This window comes from Rhea americana, unplaced genomic scaffold, assembly GCF_003343005.1.
Source record: "Rhea americana isolate MKP2758 unplaced genomic scaffold, rheAme1 scaffold_338, whole genome shotgun sequence".
Classification (NCBI taxonomy): domain Eukaryota; kingdom Metazoa; phylum Chordata; class Aves; order Rheiformes; family Rheidae; genus Rhea; species Rhea americana.
The window spans coordinates 550,539-570,479 of NW_028186466.1; the positions used below are offsets into that span (position 1 = coordinate 550,539).

General features: G+C 42.0%; 1 protein-coding gene across 1 annotated transcript in view; it reads left to right on the top strand.

The window, feature by feature from the left end:
* The first annotated feature begins 2,085 nt into the window (after nucleotides 1–2,085).
* The window catches only part of CD9 (CD9 molecule), a 21,069-nt gene continuing 3,213 nt past the window's right edge, over nucleotides 2,086–19,941 (top strand). Inside the window, exons 1-5 of the mRNA XM_085311283.1 lie at nucleotides 2,086–2,279; nucleotides 13,963–14,065; nucleotides 16,712–16,809; nucleotides 18,029–18,103; nucleotides 19,248–19,340. Of these exons, the coding sequence (XP_085167409.1) occupies nucleotides 2,214–2,279; nucleotides 13,963–14,065; nucleotides 16,712–16,809; nucleotides 18,029–18,103; nucleotides 19,248–19,340 (435 nt within the window). The 5' untranslated portion in view covers nucleotides 2,086–2,213. The remainder of the gene's footprint in view (nucleotides 2,280–13,962; nucleotides 14,066–16,711; nucleotides 16,810–18,028; nucleotides 18,104–19,247; nucleotides 19,341–19,941) is intronic.

The window sequence follows — 19,941 nt, forward strand, 5'->3', positions numbered from 1 at the left end:
TCTCCTTATCCTTCACACAGAGTGAAGGAAAAAAAAGAAAAAAAAAAGACGGATAAGCACAGATTCTAATTCTTTTCATTCCATGTTCTTCGGAAGTTCAATTTATATCACCTGTATTACACTTTTTATTCAAACCCTAGAACAAACCTCTCCTTTTAGAGGTTTCCTAAAAACCTCTAGGAGCATTTTAGGAGCATTCCTAAAAACTTTGAAGATGTCAGGATGAAAGATTGGGCCTTTCTTTCTCTACACACAGTTTCTTACAAGTTTAGTCCAACCATTCAGATCACTGAGATCAGGAAACCTAATCAGGAAATAAACATGAAAAGTCACACTGTTTGCTAGCAGTACCTTGCTTTTCATATTAAAAATAAATAAAGCAGTTCCATCTTTCAATAAATTAATTCCTTGGGTGAATGGGGAAACCTTGGATTTCAGTAAGTAGAAATTCACAGGATCTTTTGATCCATCAGGTCCACTTCTTCCTCTGCTCAAAAAGGTACCTACTACCCCGGATTTTCATGGGAGCTGCTTTAATACAGCATAAACACGAAAAGACTAATACTATCCTTTTTTTATCCAAAGCACTTACAAATTTTAGTAAGTTAAGGAGAGTAGCATTACTGATACTGACGAGGAGGCATAAATTATTAATGAAGAATTTTTTTAAAAAAAAAGTAGCATAGAAGATCAGTCACAGTCAAGAATGAAACAGTACATTCACTTACAGTCTCTGTTTAGTTCACAGTTACCACCAGAGTAGAGTCTTAGTCACTTCCATTTACTACTATCATCCTTTCTGGATCTATACTGTTGTGGGTAGCCTCCCCTACTCTGATTCCCATTATTGACCTCCATTACAAACCCAAATGCTTTAGGAAGAATTTGCTCTCCCTAAAGTTCAGTGTTATTTGCTCTTCTCTCAGGGGACATGGTCATGACCCTCTACTAGCAGCTTTTTTTATCAAAGACCCCAAAACAGAGTGGCAGAAAGCTAAGGGGGCATCATTTAACATGACCCAGCTCCTCTCACCCTACTTTTGGACACTAGGACCACTGGGCCATTTCATTCTTGGCTCCAGCAGGCACAATTCAGAAAAAGCAATGCAGCAGCTTGCCATCCTTCCCCATGTACTCACTTGCTGCCTCAGCAAGCAGCACAGCACCAGCACAGGCCATCTCTGCTTGAGCACTCAGTTATACACTCACTCTCCGATTTTCTCCTAGCTACATATTTTTCTGCCTTGTTTTCTAATAGAAACATATATTAATATTTTGCAACCTTCTCTGCAAAATGGCTGTCCCATTCAATATTTTATGCTGTCATTCATTTTGGCAACAAAAGTGCCAACAAGTTTCTATTTGCATTTCAGGAATTCTTTTCTGTTTTTCTCTTTTTCTGACTCTCAGTAACTGCTGTCAATACTTTAATAATGACAACTTGAGATATGAGCTCTCAGTTTTCATTAACGCACTAACAAGAACAGCAGCTGGGGACTGAACTTCCAATTAAAATCGATGGGAACTTCTCCACTGAAATTTAAATTCTTGTGTTTTGTCTCACTTTGTGCTCATAACTTTGCACAGGCATATTTGAAAGATTAAAAGAGTTTAACTGTTAACTTTGTCCTAAGTGTATCTGGCATGAGAAAGATACCCATTTAAGCTGGGCTGATGTATTTGTTTAAATCCATGCAAGTATGGGCAAATTATTGGCCCGCGTGCATATTGTAGGGATGCATCTACGTTTTGTCCATTGCGTTCTTTCATCACGGGAACAACTCTTAATCAGAGATGCGACAACTGTTTCTCTCGACTCCTCTGCCTAGCGCTGTGCCGGGCAGCAGCCCAGCAGGGCGGCGGCAGCAGCGCGGGGCCGAGCTCGACTTCAGCGCCGCCGGGTCAGCCGAGCACCACGGGCCGCGGATTGGCGGCCGAGCAAAGGGGCTGGCGTTTTGAGCGAGCTGGGCAGCAGCTGAAAATGTGGAGGACGAAATGCATGGCAGCAAAGGAGGGAGGGTCAAATGGCCCAGGAGGAAGGGCCGGGGGAGGAGAAGGGGCCGGGTTAAGGAGCAAGGGAATTGGGTAAGTGGAGCGGGACCTGGCAAGAGGCGGATTTAAGGAGTGGCACTGTGGGAAAGTAGCCGTGCTGCGCCTCGTCTCCACTTTGGAGTCCCGCTGCTACACCCTGCTCTCCTCCGCCGGCCTACAGGATGCCTGTGAAAGGAGGCACGAAGTGCATCAAGTACCTGCTCTTCGGCTTCAACTTTATTTTCTGGGTAAGAGACCCGCGTCTGGGCTGGCCTGGCCCCACAGAGCCCCTCTGGCTTGCCCAGGACAGGAGTTTGCTGCGACCCTCCTTCCTCCCTGCCCGGGGCTCGGCCCACGAAGCAAGGGGCTTCGGTTTCTCCCTCCCCCGACGCGGCTCCCCGGGAAGGAGCCGTTTGCTGTGCCTCGTCCGCCTCTCCTCCCTTCCCCCAGCGCCCATGGGGTTGGAGAGTGGGTAGGAGGAGTGGATTCCTCTCAGTTCACGCGCCGCTGGAGAGGACTGAGTGTTTTCCCCTTCCCTCCAAATGCAGGTATTTCCCCTACGCTCCCGCCCTGCCGAAGTTTGCCGCAAGCGACGGCGTGCGCCGGGAGCTGCGCTGTCCCGGGGCTGGGGCTGGGGCTGTGGCGGGGCGGCGGCGCCGGGAGCTGCGCTACCTCGAGACCAGGCCCGTGGCGGAAGGAGCGGGGCGGCTCAACACCCCCGCGCTGGCCCCGCGGCCGTGACGCTGCAGAGCCCGGCGGCTCCTGGGCGGAGTGGGCTGGCGGCACGCCCGCGGGTGGCCGTCCCTTCCCCGAGGGCAAGTCTGCTTCCCTCGCCGGGGCGCCTTCCCCGCCTCCGCCTGCCGCACAGGGCTAGGGCGGCGGAGGCTAACTTCTGGTTACCTGCCCGCGGCGGCGCCACAAACAAACGCCCACGCGGTCAGGTGGCGGCGGTGGCAGAGGCTGGGGCGTTTCGTTGCTTCGCGATTAAAGTCAGCTGGTCGCGGATGCGCCCGCGGCGGTGCGCATTGCTGCGGGCCGGCCCCGCTAACGCTGTCTGGTGTCTCTTGGGTGAAGGAGGGTCTAACGAAATAGCTACTGTACAAGATGTTCCCAATAATATATCTCACGGATATGATGTATATCACGGTATGTTCAGCAAGAGACATTCGAATAAGAAGTATACCCAGGTCGTTGCTCTCTTAAACTTCTTTCCTAGACCCATAGACAGAAAACTCAAGCTGTATATCCTGCCTGTTGATGTGTTCCCGGGGTCGGGGGGGGGAGAGGATGTTGGAAGTGAAGGTAGTTTTTTTTCTTGCAGCAGCATAAGCAACACTTGAGCAGAAACTTTCCGTGTGAGTTTAACTTGCTGGCAAAGCTGAAGCCTTTTTAGGTGTGCTGGCTGTGACAAGGTGTAGTTCACTAGTTGTGTGTAAATTGGAGCCTGTGATCATGATCATCTTACTCCCACATCTTGATGGAAACTTCGGCTAAAGCTGAAGTTAGCAGCTTCCTCGGATCTTGTACGTAGCATTTCCTAAAGAAAGTCTTAAAATAGTTTAATTTGAAGAGCCCAATACTGTAAGTGGAAACTATGTCACCAATACAGTTTCTGGCGTAACTATCTCTAGTCAGCCAGGCAATGTCAGGAAGCATGGCATAATTAAGAAGTTATGGCCGCTTCTCAAAGCGTCCAGGGAATGGACATCTGAATTTAGTATAGTTTGCTCTATGGAAAAAGGATAAAGGGAATGTAAGAACATCCTGCGTGCATGACATAGGTGGGCAGTGTGAGCTCCAAGTGAACTAGTTCTAGGAGTAGGTGTGATTTTTGGTAGGTTTTTTTTCTTGTTGCCTTTCTTGCTTCTTCCCTGCCCCTCCCTCCATTTTTAAATTAACTTTCTCTAAGCTCTCTTTCATGGAGAAATGCAATTTATGTGCGTGTTTTCTACACCCATCCACCCTACCATGTGGAGAAATGACATTAGAGGGGTGAGTGTGTGTAGATGTTCTGAAGTTTGTTTGCTTTAAATTCTGTGGTCAATAGCAGTGCTGCACATGGAATGATTGCAGGTACAATGTTAATGGATTAAAATACTCTGATCTCCTAAGTTAAAAATGGGTTTCAGTACAGTAGAAGACAGATTCAGGCTGCAGCTGAGGGGAAAACAAGAGAACTTGCGCAGGGAAATTTTACAAGGCCACAGAAAGGTTTTCCGTGTTAGACTTACCAAACTTGAAATAGGTATTTGGAGAGAGGGGGAGGAAGAGATCAAGCACTTATATTTGGAGGGGGGTGACAGATAAGAACAAAACAGCTAACAGTGTACTGGCTGAAAATTTTTGGATGCTTTGCAYAGAATCATAGAATTGGTAAAATTTGAAGGGAACCTCTGGATATCGTCTAGTCCAACCCTCCCTGCTCARGCAGGGTCACCTAGAGCATGTTAGACAGGGTTGCATCCAGGCGGGCTTTGAATATCTCCAGAGAAGGAGACTCCACAACCTCCCTGGGAAACCTGTTCCAGGGCTCCATCACTCTCACAGTGAAGAAATTCCCCCTCATGTTCAGGCAGAACTTCCTGTGCTTCAATTTCTGCCCATTGCCTCTTGTCCTGTCACACAGGACAACCGAAAAGAGTTTGTCCCCATCCCCTTGACACCTCCCTTCAGGTACTTATACACATTGATAAGATCCTCCCTCAGTCTTCTCTTCCTCAGGCTGAAGAGGCCCAGCTCTTGCAGCCGTTCCTCACAGGGCAGATGCTGCAGCCCTCTGATCATCTTCATAGCCCTATACTGGACTCTCTCCAGTAGCTCCATGTCTCTCTTGTACTGGGGAGCCCAGAACTGGACACAGTACTCGAGGCCTCACCAGGGCTGAGCAAAGGGGCAGGATCACCTCCCTCGACCTGCTGGCAACACTCTTCCTAATGCACCCAAGGAGACCATTGGCCTTCCTGGCCACAAGGGCMCATTGMTGGCTCATGGTCAACTTGTTGTCCACCAAAACTCCCAGGTCCTTCTCTGCAGAGCTGCTCTCCAGAAGGTCAACCTCCAGCYTGTACTGGTGCCTAGGGTTATTTTTCCCTAGGTGCAGGACCCTGCACTTGCCCTTGTTGAACCTCAGGAGGTTCCTCTCTGCCCAACTCTCCAGCCTGTCCAGGGCTCTCTGAATGGCAGCACAGCCCTCTGGTGTATCAGCCACTCCTCCCAGCTTGGTGTCATCGGCCAACTTGCTGAGGAGGCACTCTGTCCCTTCATCCAGGTCACTGATGAAAAACTTGAACAGGATGGGACCTAGTACTGAGCCCTGGAGAACTCCACTAACCACACGCCTCCAACTAGATTCCACACCTCTGATGACAATCCTCTGAGCTCTGCCTTTCAGCCAGTTCTCCATCCACTTCACTGTCCACTCATCTAACCCACACTTCCTGAGCTTATGTAGGAGGATGTTATGGGAGACAGTGTCAAAAGCCTTGCATATTGCAAACATGTCTTAATTTTAATTTAGAAGTTTATGTAAGGTGACACTAAAGCCATTTGAGGCACTTGGACTTGCAGCTGAATCAAGGGCTGCTCTTGTTATAAGCAATTTTCAAATACCAAGTCACTCAGGCAGTTTAAGTGCATGTGTGTAATCCTGAAAAATCAGAAAAACAAAAGTAACCTGTGCAGCTGTTTATATTAGATGACAGGTGTTGATCTCAATGAGGTGCTGAACTTAACCTTGTTGAAACATGAGAAACCAGCTTGACTGTGGAGCAGACCTGTTGCTGAAGACAGCCCTGAGGATGGAGGTCTTCCCTGAGCGAAGTGGCTGCTGCTCCCAGTAGCAGGAGCACTGGCCTACCTAGGGGCTGGCCCTATTAGCTTCTTAATCCCCACTAGAACGTGGATAGAAGGAAGAGAAAAAAGAGTCCCTGTAAATAATTAAAGGGAAATCAACACTTGTTCCTCTCTGAGTATCTTGACAAGCAGCTGCAAGAATCAATAGGCAATAAATGTAAAACATCTGGAAAGGGTTACAGATAAGTGCATGTGTAGACCAGCTGTGACTTAACACTAGTAGTCATTGGTTTTCAGGGCTCGTTACATGAATATATGTGTGTAGAGCAAGTGCTTTAGAGAAACTACTCAAGGAGAATTTCAAGTGTGATGTTAAAAGTGAACCACATACCTCTATTCCTCTATAGAGGAAATCTTATGTTCTTTTGACATGTTAGACCTCTGCAAACAGGTTTTTAGATAAGATAAAGGAAGAAAACAAAGAAAGAAAACCCTCTCTTGGAGAAGGCAGCAGCTTGGGTAGGGGAAATAACCCTACTAAGAAAGAAGGCTTTACCTCTTCCCATGGGCAGGCTTCATACATAGGAGATGTGAAAAGTCAATTTCATGTAAATTATGCAAAAGTACATATCAGAGTGCAATTCTCCACTTAAATTTGAAAACATGATCAGCAACTGTCTCTTGGGCAATTAGCCAGGGATCCCACGGAGAAGTAAGTAGTCCAGAGATCTGAGTCTTGTCCTAGAACCTTCTCTGCAATGGTGACAGTGATATGTTTGGATTTAGTTTGCCACCCGGATCAACAGAAGATAAAAGATCCAGTGCACTTGTGATTACATTTACACCGTACTTTTTTTTTTTTTAAGTTGTCTCAAAAGGACAGCTGAACAGTTTGCTGCAAGCCTGTGAATGTTTACAGGTTGTGTATTAGGTGGCTGTGTACCTCCATCAAAGACTTGAGGGCAAAAGGAGTTGGGAGGAGTAGGAAAACTGGGTGTAGAAGGTTATTAAAAAAGAAAGGAAACCTTCAAAAAGTTGAAGCTGTATCCAAATGAAGAAAATAGAAAGAATCATAAATACTGACAGGCCAGACATGAAAATACAATAAAGCATACCAAAAGAAGAGCTTTTGGAGTAACTTGCAGAACTAATTCCAACTCATAAACACCTCTTTGGACATGCTAGAACCAGGAGACTTGCCAGAGAGGCAGTAGTTAGTCCAGGTGTAAAAGAGCATTAAGAGAGAAGTTTAGCAGAATTTTGTTTTTCTTAGTGTGCCTATGGAAGACCTTCAGGAAAATCCTGTGCTGTAACATGTTTTTGACTCAAAATTGCTCACAGAATTGACTTGACCTCTTGACAAGTGGGTTGTGACACAACAGAAAATGTAGATTAACAACTTGCCAGGGTCACACAGTAGTTATTTGAGGACAGTGAWGGATGAAATACATTAATGAGGTAATGCCTTCAGCTTACCATGCACCTTGATGCTAGAGAAGTGTGGCAAACCTGATGCGGGGAGCGTGGGGATGCATGCATGCCTGGTTTTGGTGGAACACTGGAGGCAGTTGATGGGGAGAGAGGATCTCTCTTGCAGTAGAGAGGACCAGCAGAGTTTGATGTGCAGGAGTGAATTGCATGCTCATCTATATTTGTACTTAGTCTGTAAGAACTTGCAAGAGTGAGGTAGCGGGCATAAACGGTAAAGATGAGTGCACAGTGAAACAGCAAGACTCAAAGATAAAACAGAACATGAAATCCACTCTTGGTAGAAATCAAGTGATGTACACAGGGAGTGGGAAGAGAAAACGGTCCAGAGTTACAGTGCGATGGGCTCAGAGGCAACCACTGCAACAGAAGGATGAAGTCTTGGGAGGAAAACACTTACAATAAGGCTACCCCTTTGGAGAAGGAACAAGGGGAATGGGGGTGTTGGTAAGGCTCATAGACTGTGTTAGAATAGGAGCTAGTGTGTCACTAGTGTAACTTTCTCTTGGACTTTCAGATCTCCAGAGCTTTGACTAAAATGTACTTGTTGCCTGAATGAAGGGTAGGGAGAATTTGCATTTAGTTGCTGGAAGTGCTTGTCATGCCTCTGAAAGTGTGCTGTAACCAATGCACTTGCATTGGAGGGTTTTTTCCTTACTTATGCTTACGGTTTTACTGTGGCAGTTAAATAGTTCAGTAAGTTGGATGGTCTGGTCACCCTGGCTTAAAAGTATGAGAGAGATGAGTGGCTGTGCTTTTCCTTCAGTTAGAGAAAATGACTGCAAATACCCAACTTTTTACTGCTGCCATGCGTTTTTTTTTTTTTTTGTTGGCTGCTGTGTGTGACTCCAGTTGGGAGTACAGCTGCTCTGTACTTATGGGTTTTTCTTTTTTTCTGTGCTGGCCTTGTCTTTGGTCTGATCCGTACCAATTGTACCAGTTTGGAATTTCTTTTAAGACTTATGTAGAACTAATATAAGGACTTTATTTTATTTAACTTTATTCGTCCCTTCCCCCCCCCCCTTTCCTCTGTCAGGCCAGCTTGAGTCTGGCCAGAAGTAAATAGAGACATTCAAATGTGCACCGTAAGCCTGAGTGGTGCAGCAGCAAAGTTGGTTTTGAATAATCTTGATGTGAGCACATGCTGAGTGACTTGCATTTATGTTAGTTGAACACTAAACTTAAATGACAGTTTTTCCCCTGTGAATTCTGTGCAATTCAAAGATATCTGCTGTGAATGTTTACAATTTAATATATTATAACCAAAAAAGTGCAGTAGCACACAAAATTTACATTGAGGATTTATAAGCACTAATTTGCTTGGTCCTTTACATTGTTAGGCAGCTATCTTGTCCACGCTCTCCACTCTGAGTGCTCCAGTTTGTGTTTTATATAAACAAATGCATTTGCTATTGGAGTTCCTGCTAAAGTAAGATTAATAAGTTTTGGCCTGGAGGACTCTTTTCTCTAATTCAAAGATATCTGGGACTTGTTCTGAGGTAGAATTTCATCTGTTCATGCTGTACCAGGAATAGCCAGCAGCAGTTTGGCTTTCTGATTTCCTCTGAGGATATTCCTGCTCAAACAGACAACTTGCTGCATGGATAGGGAAGTGTGTGTGTGTACATATATGTGTGTACACACAAGTGTTGCTTTTGCTTTCTGCAATGAACTGATGTATTTGCTGAATACAGTATATGAATCAAAATGCCACTTATACTCATATATTTTAACTTGTGCAAATGTTATTAACTGAGGCATGGAGTTGGAGAATGAAGCCTTGAGAAACTTTATGTGAAGCTGCTTATGTTTAGAGTTATAGCAGTATTAGCTCTTTGCAATTTAAATTGTAAATGCAATAGGCTTCCTTCTGAATAGCAACTTGTATGAAATGGGCATTGGCCTTGGCTGTGGTTCAGGAATTCCCTGTAATGCTGTTCCTGCTCTGCTAGAACACCATTTTATTGCAATAAATGCTATGACATTAACTTAGCCCACAACATTTTTGAAACTAGCTTAAGCAGAAAGAAAATACTTCCTTTCCAATCTACTTTTTTTTGAAGAAGTTTGGAAATAGTTGCAGCTTTTTATATAATTGCTAGAATTTATTGCACATCAGACTTCTTTTTTTAACAAAAAAAAAAAAAAAACTTTTCTAACAGAAAACCTCCATGGCTGTGTATAATACTGATGCTACAATTAAGCATTAGGTTTTTTTAAGGTGATGTTAAACCTCATCTGTGCTTACTGTTTACAAGCTTTTTTAAAAAAGTACCAAGTAGCAGGACAGACAATTCCTTACTACTCCTAATGCTCTTGGGTTTTTTTGCCTGTGTGCTTTGGAATGTGTTTAATTTTAATAATTGGAATGTGTTTAATTCCACATTGGAATGTGGAATGTGTGGAATGTGTTTAATTTTAAATGTATGTGTGTGTATAAAATATATATTTATTTGGTCCTGGCTTTGTTCATATGCTGCAAGGGAAGTTCATTGTCAGCTTTCTGCAGTGGAAGATCTGAGTCAAGTATTTTGCTGAGGTTCTTTTCTCATCATGAAATGAAGAGGGTGGTAACTTTTTCTGTGCACTCTTGGCATGCACTGGGTAAAATGGACCCAAGGAATAGTTGTGTAGAGCTTGGGAAGATGTACACCACCACTGCCAAAAAAAAAAAAAAAAAAGTTAAATGCAGTGTTAAACTGACTACATAGGGTAGTAGGGTTTTTTTTTTGTTTGGGAGGAGGGTCTGTTTTGTTTTTCTGTTTTTTCTCCCTCCAGCGGCAGCGTATTTCCACGTGCTGACTTACCTTTTCTCAGAAGTAACTCCACAAATTTTATGTAAATTGTGTATACGTTTGGCCTGAATGCACTTAAATACTAGGACCTGTACAGTGTTTTGTGCAAAGGTTCTTCGCAGGCTGTTGTCTATATGCCAAGAGTTCTTGTGGCAGCTTGTCTTGTTTCTTCCCTCTCTCTGCCTCCACACTGAGGAAGGGCTGATGAGGAGCCAGTCGGTGCTTTCTGGAGGTCTCCTATTCCTGAGCCTTACTAGCCAGCTATAAGGACTTGCTAGCTACTTAGTCTCTTGCATGGAGGTTTTCTAAATGAAAAGGTAATATACTGTGAAGTGTCTGCAGCAAGTGAAGCGCTGCCACTAGGTGTAGCTTTCAGATGCTGTCTGGGGTTTGTGCTATCTCAGGACCAATGAAAGTGACAAGTTTAGAAGGGTCTCAGCATATTAGAATGCCTTGAAAATAGCAATTAAACTCAAAATGAATTTTCTGACTTTCTAAAGTGGAAGAGGGAGGGAGAGCATTCTGTGTACTTTTTGCTCAGGGATAGTTCTGAATAGGCATTTGTTGGTGCAAGGCTGCATGGGGATGGGAACAAAAGTCCTGCGCAGGAGGTTTCACAAGTGAAGGTACAAGGTTGGGTAAAGAAAGGATGAGAACCAATAAGGTCCATTTTCATGTTGCAGCAGATAGACACATGAAGGAGTAGAGCCTCTGAGGCAATGGAGGGGAGCTTGCATGTGATGCAAAGAAGTGACAGGAAGCCTGTGTAGGACTAAAGAACGATGGTATTTTTCTCCTTGTTGTATCTACTGCAGCTGTAGAATTGACACGAGTCAAGAAGAAGTAAGCTGGGAGCTTTAAGGTGCTTAGAAATGTTTAGAGAAAGCAGATGGAAGCCAACTAGTTGTCTCCGCTCAAACATAGATACTATGGGGCAATGCTGTTTCATGAGTGTGGGTGGTTGTTGTTGTTTRTTTGGGGTTTTTTTAGTTCCCTTGCCAATGCTTGTTCCTACAGCAACATCTTTTCTACCTAGCTTAAAAACACATGACTTTGTATGATTTAGTTGTGTTGTTTCTCAAACATAAAAGCAAAGTATCAGACAGGCTTCGGAAAAAGCGTATAACTGGCTCTYTTCTGATACCTTTTTTTTCAACAAGGGTAGATCTAGTTTGAATTACCCATTATAATTTGACTCTGACAAATCAGAAAATTGGTCTGTTGAATTGGGGGAAAAATATATCCAATAAATTGGATAAAAGTGTAGGAGAAGTCTGAAGTTGGCAGGGTGATAGTGGCAAGGGGGGCCTGAACCCTTTTTTTGCATGGAGAAAACAGCACAGATGTACGTATGTGTTTGGTTAGTTTTTTTTTGTTGTTGTTGTTTGTTTACCTGTGGGTTTTGGAGGTTTTTTTTGTTTGTTTGTTTAACTTCCATATCAAAAGGATTTGTATTAGGTATGACAGCTCTTCCTAGTGTTAACCAAAAACATCATTCTTTTTACTCAAAAATGGTTAACAAAGCCTTCTGCTTTGTTTGGACTTACAAGACACTGAACATTTTGTAGTGTAGACTGGAACTTCTTCAGAAATTGAGTAGTGTGGCCTTGAAAGGTTTGGTAGGGGATCGATTCTCAAACACTGAAGCTTGTCAAACTAGAGACATATACAGCTGCAGCCAAGCACGCAGAGACTCTTGGCTTCACAATTCATGAAATCTTAACCAAAAGAGAAGTAGTGGGCTTCTCCTCATGCTTCTGATCAGAAAGCCTACAAAATCTGGAGGCAGGTTAATGACTTCAGAAATTCAGGCAGTAGGAGAGTTTTAAATATCGGTTGATTTAAGCGTAAGCTAGAAGGCCAAAAACTAGCCAATTTGTGATGCTGTACCAGTGACTGCTAGGTAGAGCAGCAGTCCTTCCTTCTGCCTCTGGCCTTCCCATACCTATCTCTTCTCCTTGGGCGCAGGTGCAGCTCAATGAGTTGAATTTAACATGCTGTTATGATATGTGTTGTGCTACATCAGGGTTCTTAAGTATTTTGTCAGCATGGTTTTAACAAGGATAGCTGTAGGTATGTGCAGGCTTTGTTCTTGCTCAGTGCTTTGTGAGTAAGCCTGTGCCTATGTGTGCACGACATTAACAGTGTCTTCTGCATAAGTCTGTAAACCTCTGTTTGGGGTTGACTCTTTATGCATTATGTTTCACTTCATCTTTTTACCAGCATAAACCCTGCAGCACCTCTTTGAGATGGGCTTGGGAACCAGGTGCTTGTTAAACCAGTAATGCTAGTTTCTCAGCATGGCAGGCTGCTTGCATGAATCTGCCCTCTCACTTTTCCTTGCTGATATCAGAGCTATTCATAGCACTTGAAGATGCTTCTGAAAAGCTGCACAGCATATCTTGCCTTAACCCCCCATGTTCCTTAATCCTATTTTTGTCTTCCAGTTCTCCTTATTTTTTTGGAGCTAGGGAATTAGAGAATATGTCTGTGCCAATAACATGTATCCCCTCCCTCAGTAAATGCAAACATTTTGTAGTGCAGGGAAAGGGCTCTTATACTTCCCTTGGGGAGTGTAGTGCCAAAGGAATTAGGCTGATGTCTAAAGAATACACTTACATATGTATTCTCTGGGAATTCTTTCCATATTCTTACTAAAAACTGGCATTTTAAAGTACACTTTTCAGTTTCTTGGAGACAAATCAAGAATGCTGCTCCCATCTGAAAGAAAGCTCTCCTTCCTCTCAAAGATAATGTGATGTTTCTTCTTTCTGTGCATGCTTAGCCAAACCAAAGCTCCAAATTTTCTAAGCTTTAAGCTTACTGCTTTCTCTCTCTTTAATATATTTGTAATGTTTGCTGCTATGTGCATGGTATTTCTTTCCTTATTTCATGGAGTTTTTCTTGTGATATTTAAAGGATGTTCAATAAGAAGCAAGAGCTGAAAAGCAGACCCTTCCCAGTTGCTTTCTTTGTCCTGTACACAACCAACCCCTGGTTGTCATGTTTCTTAAATGGGGAGAATCAGGTTTCTCAGTGTCCGCTCAAAGCAAACTGCAAGCGTTTGCCTTACAAGAGTGCCGTTCCCTCTTTTCTTGCAACACTTCTCCAGTGCTTCCTGCCAGGTCTTGCATTCAAAAGCTGGTAACACTCGGTAATGATTTGCCATAAACACAGGCCCATGTCTTAAAAAAAATACTTGAGGCCCATAGGCAGAGACACTAATACAGTAAAGCTAAATATTATCTAAAACTTGACTGCTTTGCTTCAGATCAGCTTATTTCAGCTGTCCATATTTTTCCGCTTCCTGTTGGTGTGGTAGCTTATCCTCTTGGTTTATCCTGTTTTGCAAGTGGGAGCACTCCCTCTGTACACTGTATTGCAGTACACTGAACTCTGGTAGTCTGTTTAATGTTCTAAAACTTCTAGCTAGTCATACAATACCTAGCAACATGCTCTTGCTTACTTTAAGCCCATTCTACAGTATGAAGACATGAAAATAGACCATGTGACATCGTTGAAATCATTCAGGCTAAAACAATGAGAGGAGAAGTCAGTTAAAAATGTTGGCATTTGGGCAGTTTTATAAACCTGGAGTATTTTTGGTAAAGAATAGGAATGGCATTGTCCATGTGTGCTGTAACTTAATCTGGAAATGAATCTATCAATAAGATATATTATGTCCCAAATTAAGTTTGTTTTTGTTTTGGTATTCCTTTCCTTTTATGCTAGTTCATGGTCTGTCACTGTCTTTTAAATAACATCTGTATACTGTGACTACTTCTGAGGTTGTTATTAATGCAGTGGTGACTATATTAATTGACTATTATTTAATGAGGTTTACTTGTTCTTGCAGCTCGCAGGAACAGCAGTTCTTGCAATTGGGCTATGGCTCCGGTTTGATTCGCAGACCAAAAGCATCTTTGATTTGGAATCCAACAACACTACATTCTACACAGGTGAGCTGGGAGCAAGTTGTGCTGGGCCATGGATCACTCTTTGGTTTCCTCGCTGCTTATCAGGCTTCATCTTCCTGAAAACCAAATGGGCTGAGTAGACTCAGTTAAGCAGAAGGCAGGGAGCAGCCTCCTTTGTCTGGTGCAGTAAACCAGCCTATGTTTTGTTCTCTTAGTACTAACAGATGGTATCGATTTAACAAGTAAGGCTAGCTAAAACAATGCTAACACTGGTAAGTGTTTTGTCATTGTCGGGGCTCCCAGTAAACAAGGGCACATATCGCTTCCTGACGCTTCCTCACAGATATGAGTCAGTAAAGTCTCCCTCTAAAATAGTCATGAATGACATCAAGAACTACTTTTTTTCTTAAAATGACTAACTTAACTTATGTAAACTCTGTATCCTCTCATGTCTCGAAAGGAACATACGTACAATTTCCTAAATAGCCCAGTTTATACTATTTTATACTAGAAATACTGGAAAGGGTGCATAATATTTTAGTCTCTATAAGCAACTATTACAGGCAACCTAGATCAGTGTAACTTTAGGCTATGTAGAAATTACTCCTCAAGATCTTGTGACCTACAAGATCATAGTCTGGGCTTTCCATAGGCAAAGCCTGGGATAGCTTGATTGGGCTTATAATTGACAATAAACTTGCATGTTTTCACTTTGTCTTTAATGTCTGAGGATAAATCTGATGAGGTTAGATCAAAATATTATAGGTAAGAGTTCCTATAACCACTTTTAAGGTTGAACAGATATGCTCATCTGTTATCATCTGCAGATGCTTGAGCCCTTTTATTTTGAAACTGAGTACCTGAGTACCTGAACTTAAACAATGTCTCTAACAATTGGGAATGATGCATATCCAAATATGATTCTATGTATCTTTATCGTGTATGTGTTTATCATCTTAGATTTAGGCAATCATTGTTCATGTATATATTTTGCATTGCTACAGCTCCTGAATTTGCCACATCCTGTGTGTTATGTCATTTGTTAGCTGCCTGCAGCACTGTTAAGCTTGTTTCTTTTGCTTGCTGTGAAAACTCTTTATTTCTTGTGACGGGTTTCATGAACTGTTCTTGACATCCCAAAGGGTGTATGAAGGGTCAGCAGAGACTGGTAAGATGTGCTGGTAAGTGTAGCTCATGTGGCAGCTCTCGGGCACCCAGGTGGCATATGCTGACAGAGAATCATGTTAGAAAGCGCAAGATAGGCTTGTTGGAGGCTGTAGTTATGAACACCAAGATACTTAGGCAGTCTGCATGCAGAGGCACATCAGCAAGGAAGCTTGCTCCACCTGTAGTGTGCTGGTATGGTAGTAAACTGAGATCTTCTTGCAGACACCTAGAAGACTCACAGATGGTTCTATCTGGACTTTGAAAAGGGAACAAAAAGCTAAACTTAGTAACTGGCTTGACATCATAAAATGTTTTTATGGGAGTATTAACTAGCATAGTGTTTCTCAATGGGAAGTTAAATAGCAGAATCTATTAATTTGCACCTAAATATGAAACAAGTTCCACCAAAAGATTTTTGTACTACTTAAAATAAACTTATTTTAAATAGGGGGTTCTGGGCTCTTATTTCAAAATGGAAAAAAAATTAAGCTGAGGTTTAAAAAAAAATGCTGCAATTTCCTGCTGATAAGAAGTGTCAAGGCAAAATGTTTATTTTGGCAAATAATATTTATCAGTTCACATCCAGAAAATATCATTTTCCAGTGCTTGTGTGGCTTTCTCTAAGTAGTATTGATTGGAACTTTCCCAAGGCTAGACCTTGATCTGCCTTGTGGTGATAGAAATTTTGAGATAGTTCTATGTGCTTTGTGCTAATGGTTTGTCTCAAGTTCTTTGCCTCATGTTTCACCATCCCAATCCCTATTATCCTTTGGGACTTGCATTTTCCCAGCTACCTCTTGCTGGCTAATAGCTGAACAGCTGTAATTCTTAAGCTGGTGGTACTCAAAGTTTGGAGGAGAGGTTTGGGCATAAATGGAGTATTCTAGACCAGCACTGCTTGCCCTCTACTCTCCAGCACACCCACCACCTACATTCTGGACAGCACGGTCTTTGATTTGGGGAGGTGCCTGCTTTCAAAAAGGCAAAGGGTTGGGTTTCTTGTACTTGGAGAGACTGCAAACTTAGGAGCTGAAGTATAGCCTTGTGTTGCAAGGGCTGGTGGAATAATTTAGTATTTCCTTATGGAAGAGCAGGATGTGAAAGTGCTCAAAGCTTTATGACAGATTATTGTGATGCCTTTTAGTATAAGTTCTCCTGACACTTGTGCACTTCAAGGATCCTAGTATATTGATGAATCACTGGTTTCGACTGTCTAACTGAAATACATTCTTCGTTTTAAAACTAGTTTGTAAATTTGGCTGTGACGCAGTTCTGAAGTTTGTCTTACAGTCTGAGTCGAAGATAGCTTTATGTATCTTGCCCATTTTATAAAACTTTTAAAACTGAGGTAAGAGTACAGGTATTACCTGTCATAATTTCAAGATTTTATTTATCAGTGATTCCTCCTGCAAGTTTTGAGATGCACTTGCTTTCAACATTAAACTTAAAACCTCGACAAAAGTCACAAATTTCTGTGGAGCAACTAATTTTCAACCTTCCTGTTTTCCCTTTCTTCTCTAGGAGTTTACATTCTAATTGGAGCTGGTGCACTCATGATGTTGGTTGGTTTCTTGGGATGCTGTGGTGCATTGCAGGAATCGCAGTGTATGCTTGGCCTGGTAAGTGTTCAGGATAAAGGTATTTATTTTTTTAGCAGCATGCTAGAAAGGAAAAACATTGGTTATGCAGTTAAATGGTGGCAGATACTGATTGTTTTAGCTGTATTATGTAGACTACTGTACGGTAACACATTATGCAAAAAAATTAAATAATGAAACTTAATTTCTACTTCTGATACTAAGTCTAAATGAATGTGTTGTATTTGAACACATAAAGACTCTTAAGATTTAGTGACATACCTAGACATTCAAGTACCAAAACTCTGGCAGGATGTATGAATGCAGAACTAGAATGTTGAGAAGACTAATGATAATTGTCTAACTGATGAGACTAAATGAATAGCATTGATTAATTCATCCTGAATTACAGATGCTGTGCAATCTTTAATACAGGCAGCTGAATTTTACCTATGGTTTAAGTGAGACTAGAATCTTATTTGCTCTTTGATGCCACACACTTCTACTGTTGTTAGTTGCAGAGTGAGCTCTTCTAGCACTCTCCTTTTTTGCAGAGCAGAGGGGCTAGTGGAGTTTGCATATGCATACATCTGGTGGAGCTACTTATCCAAATAACCAGGAGCCTTGATTAATAACAAACTGGTGCTGGAACTGGCTGAAGAATAATTTCCCTCCTGAGTCATGGAATATGTCCATTTCATGCAGTTCTTGCAAAACACTGCCTCTGGCACTTTGTTAGAATTCTGACTTTTCTCCTTTAAAGTGCCTTTAAATGGTAGTGGTGGTTTGGACTTGGTAGTCAATTATATGCATAGGTAACACTTCTATTTCTGTTTTATGGGAGATGCAACAGAGAAGTGACCGCTAGTTCTTAGGGAGTTGGTGGCATGCTAGGGATTAAGTAATAGCTCCTAGAGTAACAAGAGTGACAAATTTGAGGGAAGAGCAAGTTACTCTTGTGGGCAACTTCAAAGCCTTCAGTTGCAGATGATTAGCTTTAATTAACCCTGATCAAAAAAAAGAAGGCTTCTACTTGGAAAACATTACTCAGGCTTTCCAGTGCTCCTAGAAGGAAGTGCTGACCCACTGCAGTATGTGCTGTTTCCTTATTTTTTAATTCATGTTTCAGATTTTCACCTGAAACTTGCCTGCGTGATGGTTCTCACAACACTGAACACTGGGGACCGGACAGATCTGCAGTGTGCATGTCTGCTGCTGTTGTGCTAGAGTTGTGATTAATGACATGGTCTTTCTCTTTTAGTTCTTTGTCTTCCTCTTTGTGATTTTTGCCCTTGAAATTGCTGCTGCCATCTGGGGATTTGCAAATAAGGAGAAGGTAGGTTGCCTAATAAAAACATTTGGAAAAAAAAAAAAAAACTTTCTTGTCTCAGAGACATCTAGAATAGCTGAATATCATTCATTCAAAAGGCCACATTTGTTTGTCTGACTGTTTCTGACTGTTTCAGCGTCTTAGCTTTTAAATACAAAGATTATTCCCAAAGCTGCAGATCTGAAACTGGAGTGTTTTTTTTTTTCTTTTACTCAGAGCTTTGTTTGTTTCTCATTAAAGTCAGCAGAACTATGCACTTACAGAAATTTAGAAGCCCACTGAAAACTGTTCCAGTACTAGTAAAATTTCCAATATCCAGATATTTGGGTGAGGGGGATAAGAAGACTTATTCTAGCCAAATAATGCAAGAAATAAGCTGGCTCTGAGCATATGAAATAAGACTATAGCAGAGGGCAGGACCCAAGATGCTTTTGCATGTAGAAACCACACCCAGGCCATACCTACCTGAGCTGTTAAGTGAAGCAGGCCATTGGGTGAGGCTTTACTGTTTCTAGATATGAGCTGGTTAATGCAGCTCCAGGCTGAATGTTTTCACATCTAAAATGATGTGAAAATGATCTATGTTATCTGCTCACAGCCTAGGTGCTTTTGGGATTTAAATCCACATTTTCTACCCTTAATTACTAACACAGACACTTTCCAAATACGTTTTTGTTGCCATGCATTTCCAAAAGATTTTCATAGTAAATGGGTATTTGAGCAGTCAAGGCAAGTCATTCTGTTTAAAAATAAGGTGCTACTGCTTATTGATCAGGATCAGTGCTTGCTTTGCTTGTTGCATATTACAAGGGAATATAGCTATTGCTGAGGTATCAAAATAATTCCTACTCATTTTTATGTAACCATTGGGCAGACTTAGAGCTTCTAGGAGGAGTTAGAAAACTAAGGTGGGAAGGGAAAACCTGAAGCTTCTCTGTTCAGGTGTGTCTTGTAAGGTGAATATACCTGTTAGGCTCTCATGTTCCAGATGAAAAGTGCTGTCCACCCTCTGTATCCACCCTCTTTCGCTGTGTCAAAGAGTGGGTGTTGTTTAGGATGAATCATTTAAAACTGTTGCAACCTACAAGTTTTCCATAAGTAGTATTAATCAATGTAAAATAATAAAAGCTAACTCTCTGCTATCTTGTAGGTTATTGAAGAGCTAAAAGAATTCTACATGGAAACCTATGAAAAGAGGTCTCAAGTAGCTGCTAGGGAAACCCTGAAAGCATTTCAGTTAGCTGTGAGTATGTGGTTCTAGCTGGTTCTTGAACTGGACAGTAATGAAATTTGTTCATGTTGTTTTTCATGATGTCTGGTCTCCTGTGCAAATCTAGACTCTTACTAACTAGAAGAAATTAAAATTAGGAACAAATTGTAGGGAAGATGTTTGTGGGAGGGAGTGGGGGAGTTTGTTGTGGGTTGGTGGGTTTTTGGTTTCTTATTTTTATTTTGTTTGTTTATGGTACAGCTCTTTAGCTTTCTATCCCTTTTGAATCTTTGAAATATATTTAAAAAAAAAAACAGTGTGGCTTTTGTTTATTTCATTTTTTTTTCCTCCTCCCCTAAAGGAACTTAGTAACAAGCTGGGAAACTCAAGTTCAGTGGCATTGATGTAGAGGCACTATGTATGCACAGCTTGCGTTCTTTATAAATGCAAAGATGAACTCCTTACATAAGCTGTGACCCAAACTGATGTGCCTCTTCAGTGAGATCTACCTCTTACTTTCAGAATCTTGTCCTTCAGTGCAATACATGCTTTTTAAAATTAGTTGTATAGCATTCAGGTTGGTGGGACTTCTAAGCAAATTTGCATATGGTCTATGATCTGTTTCTGTTTTTTT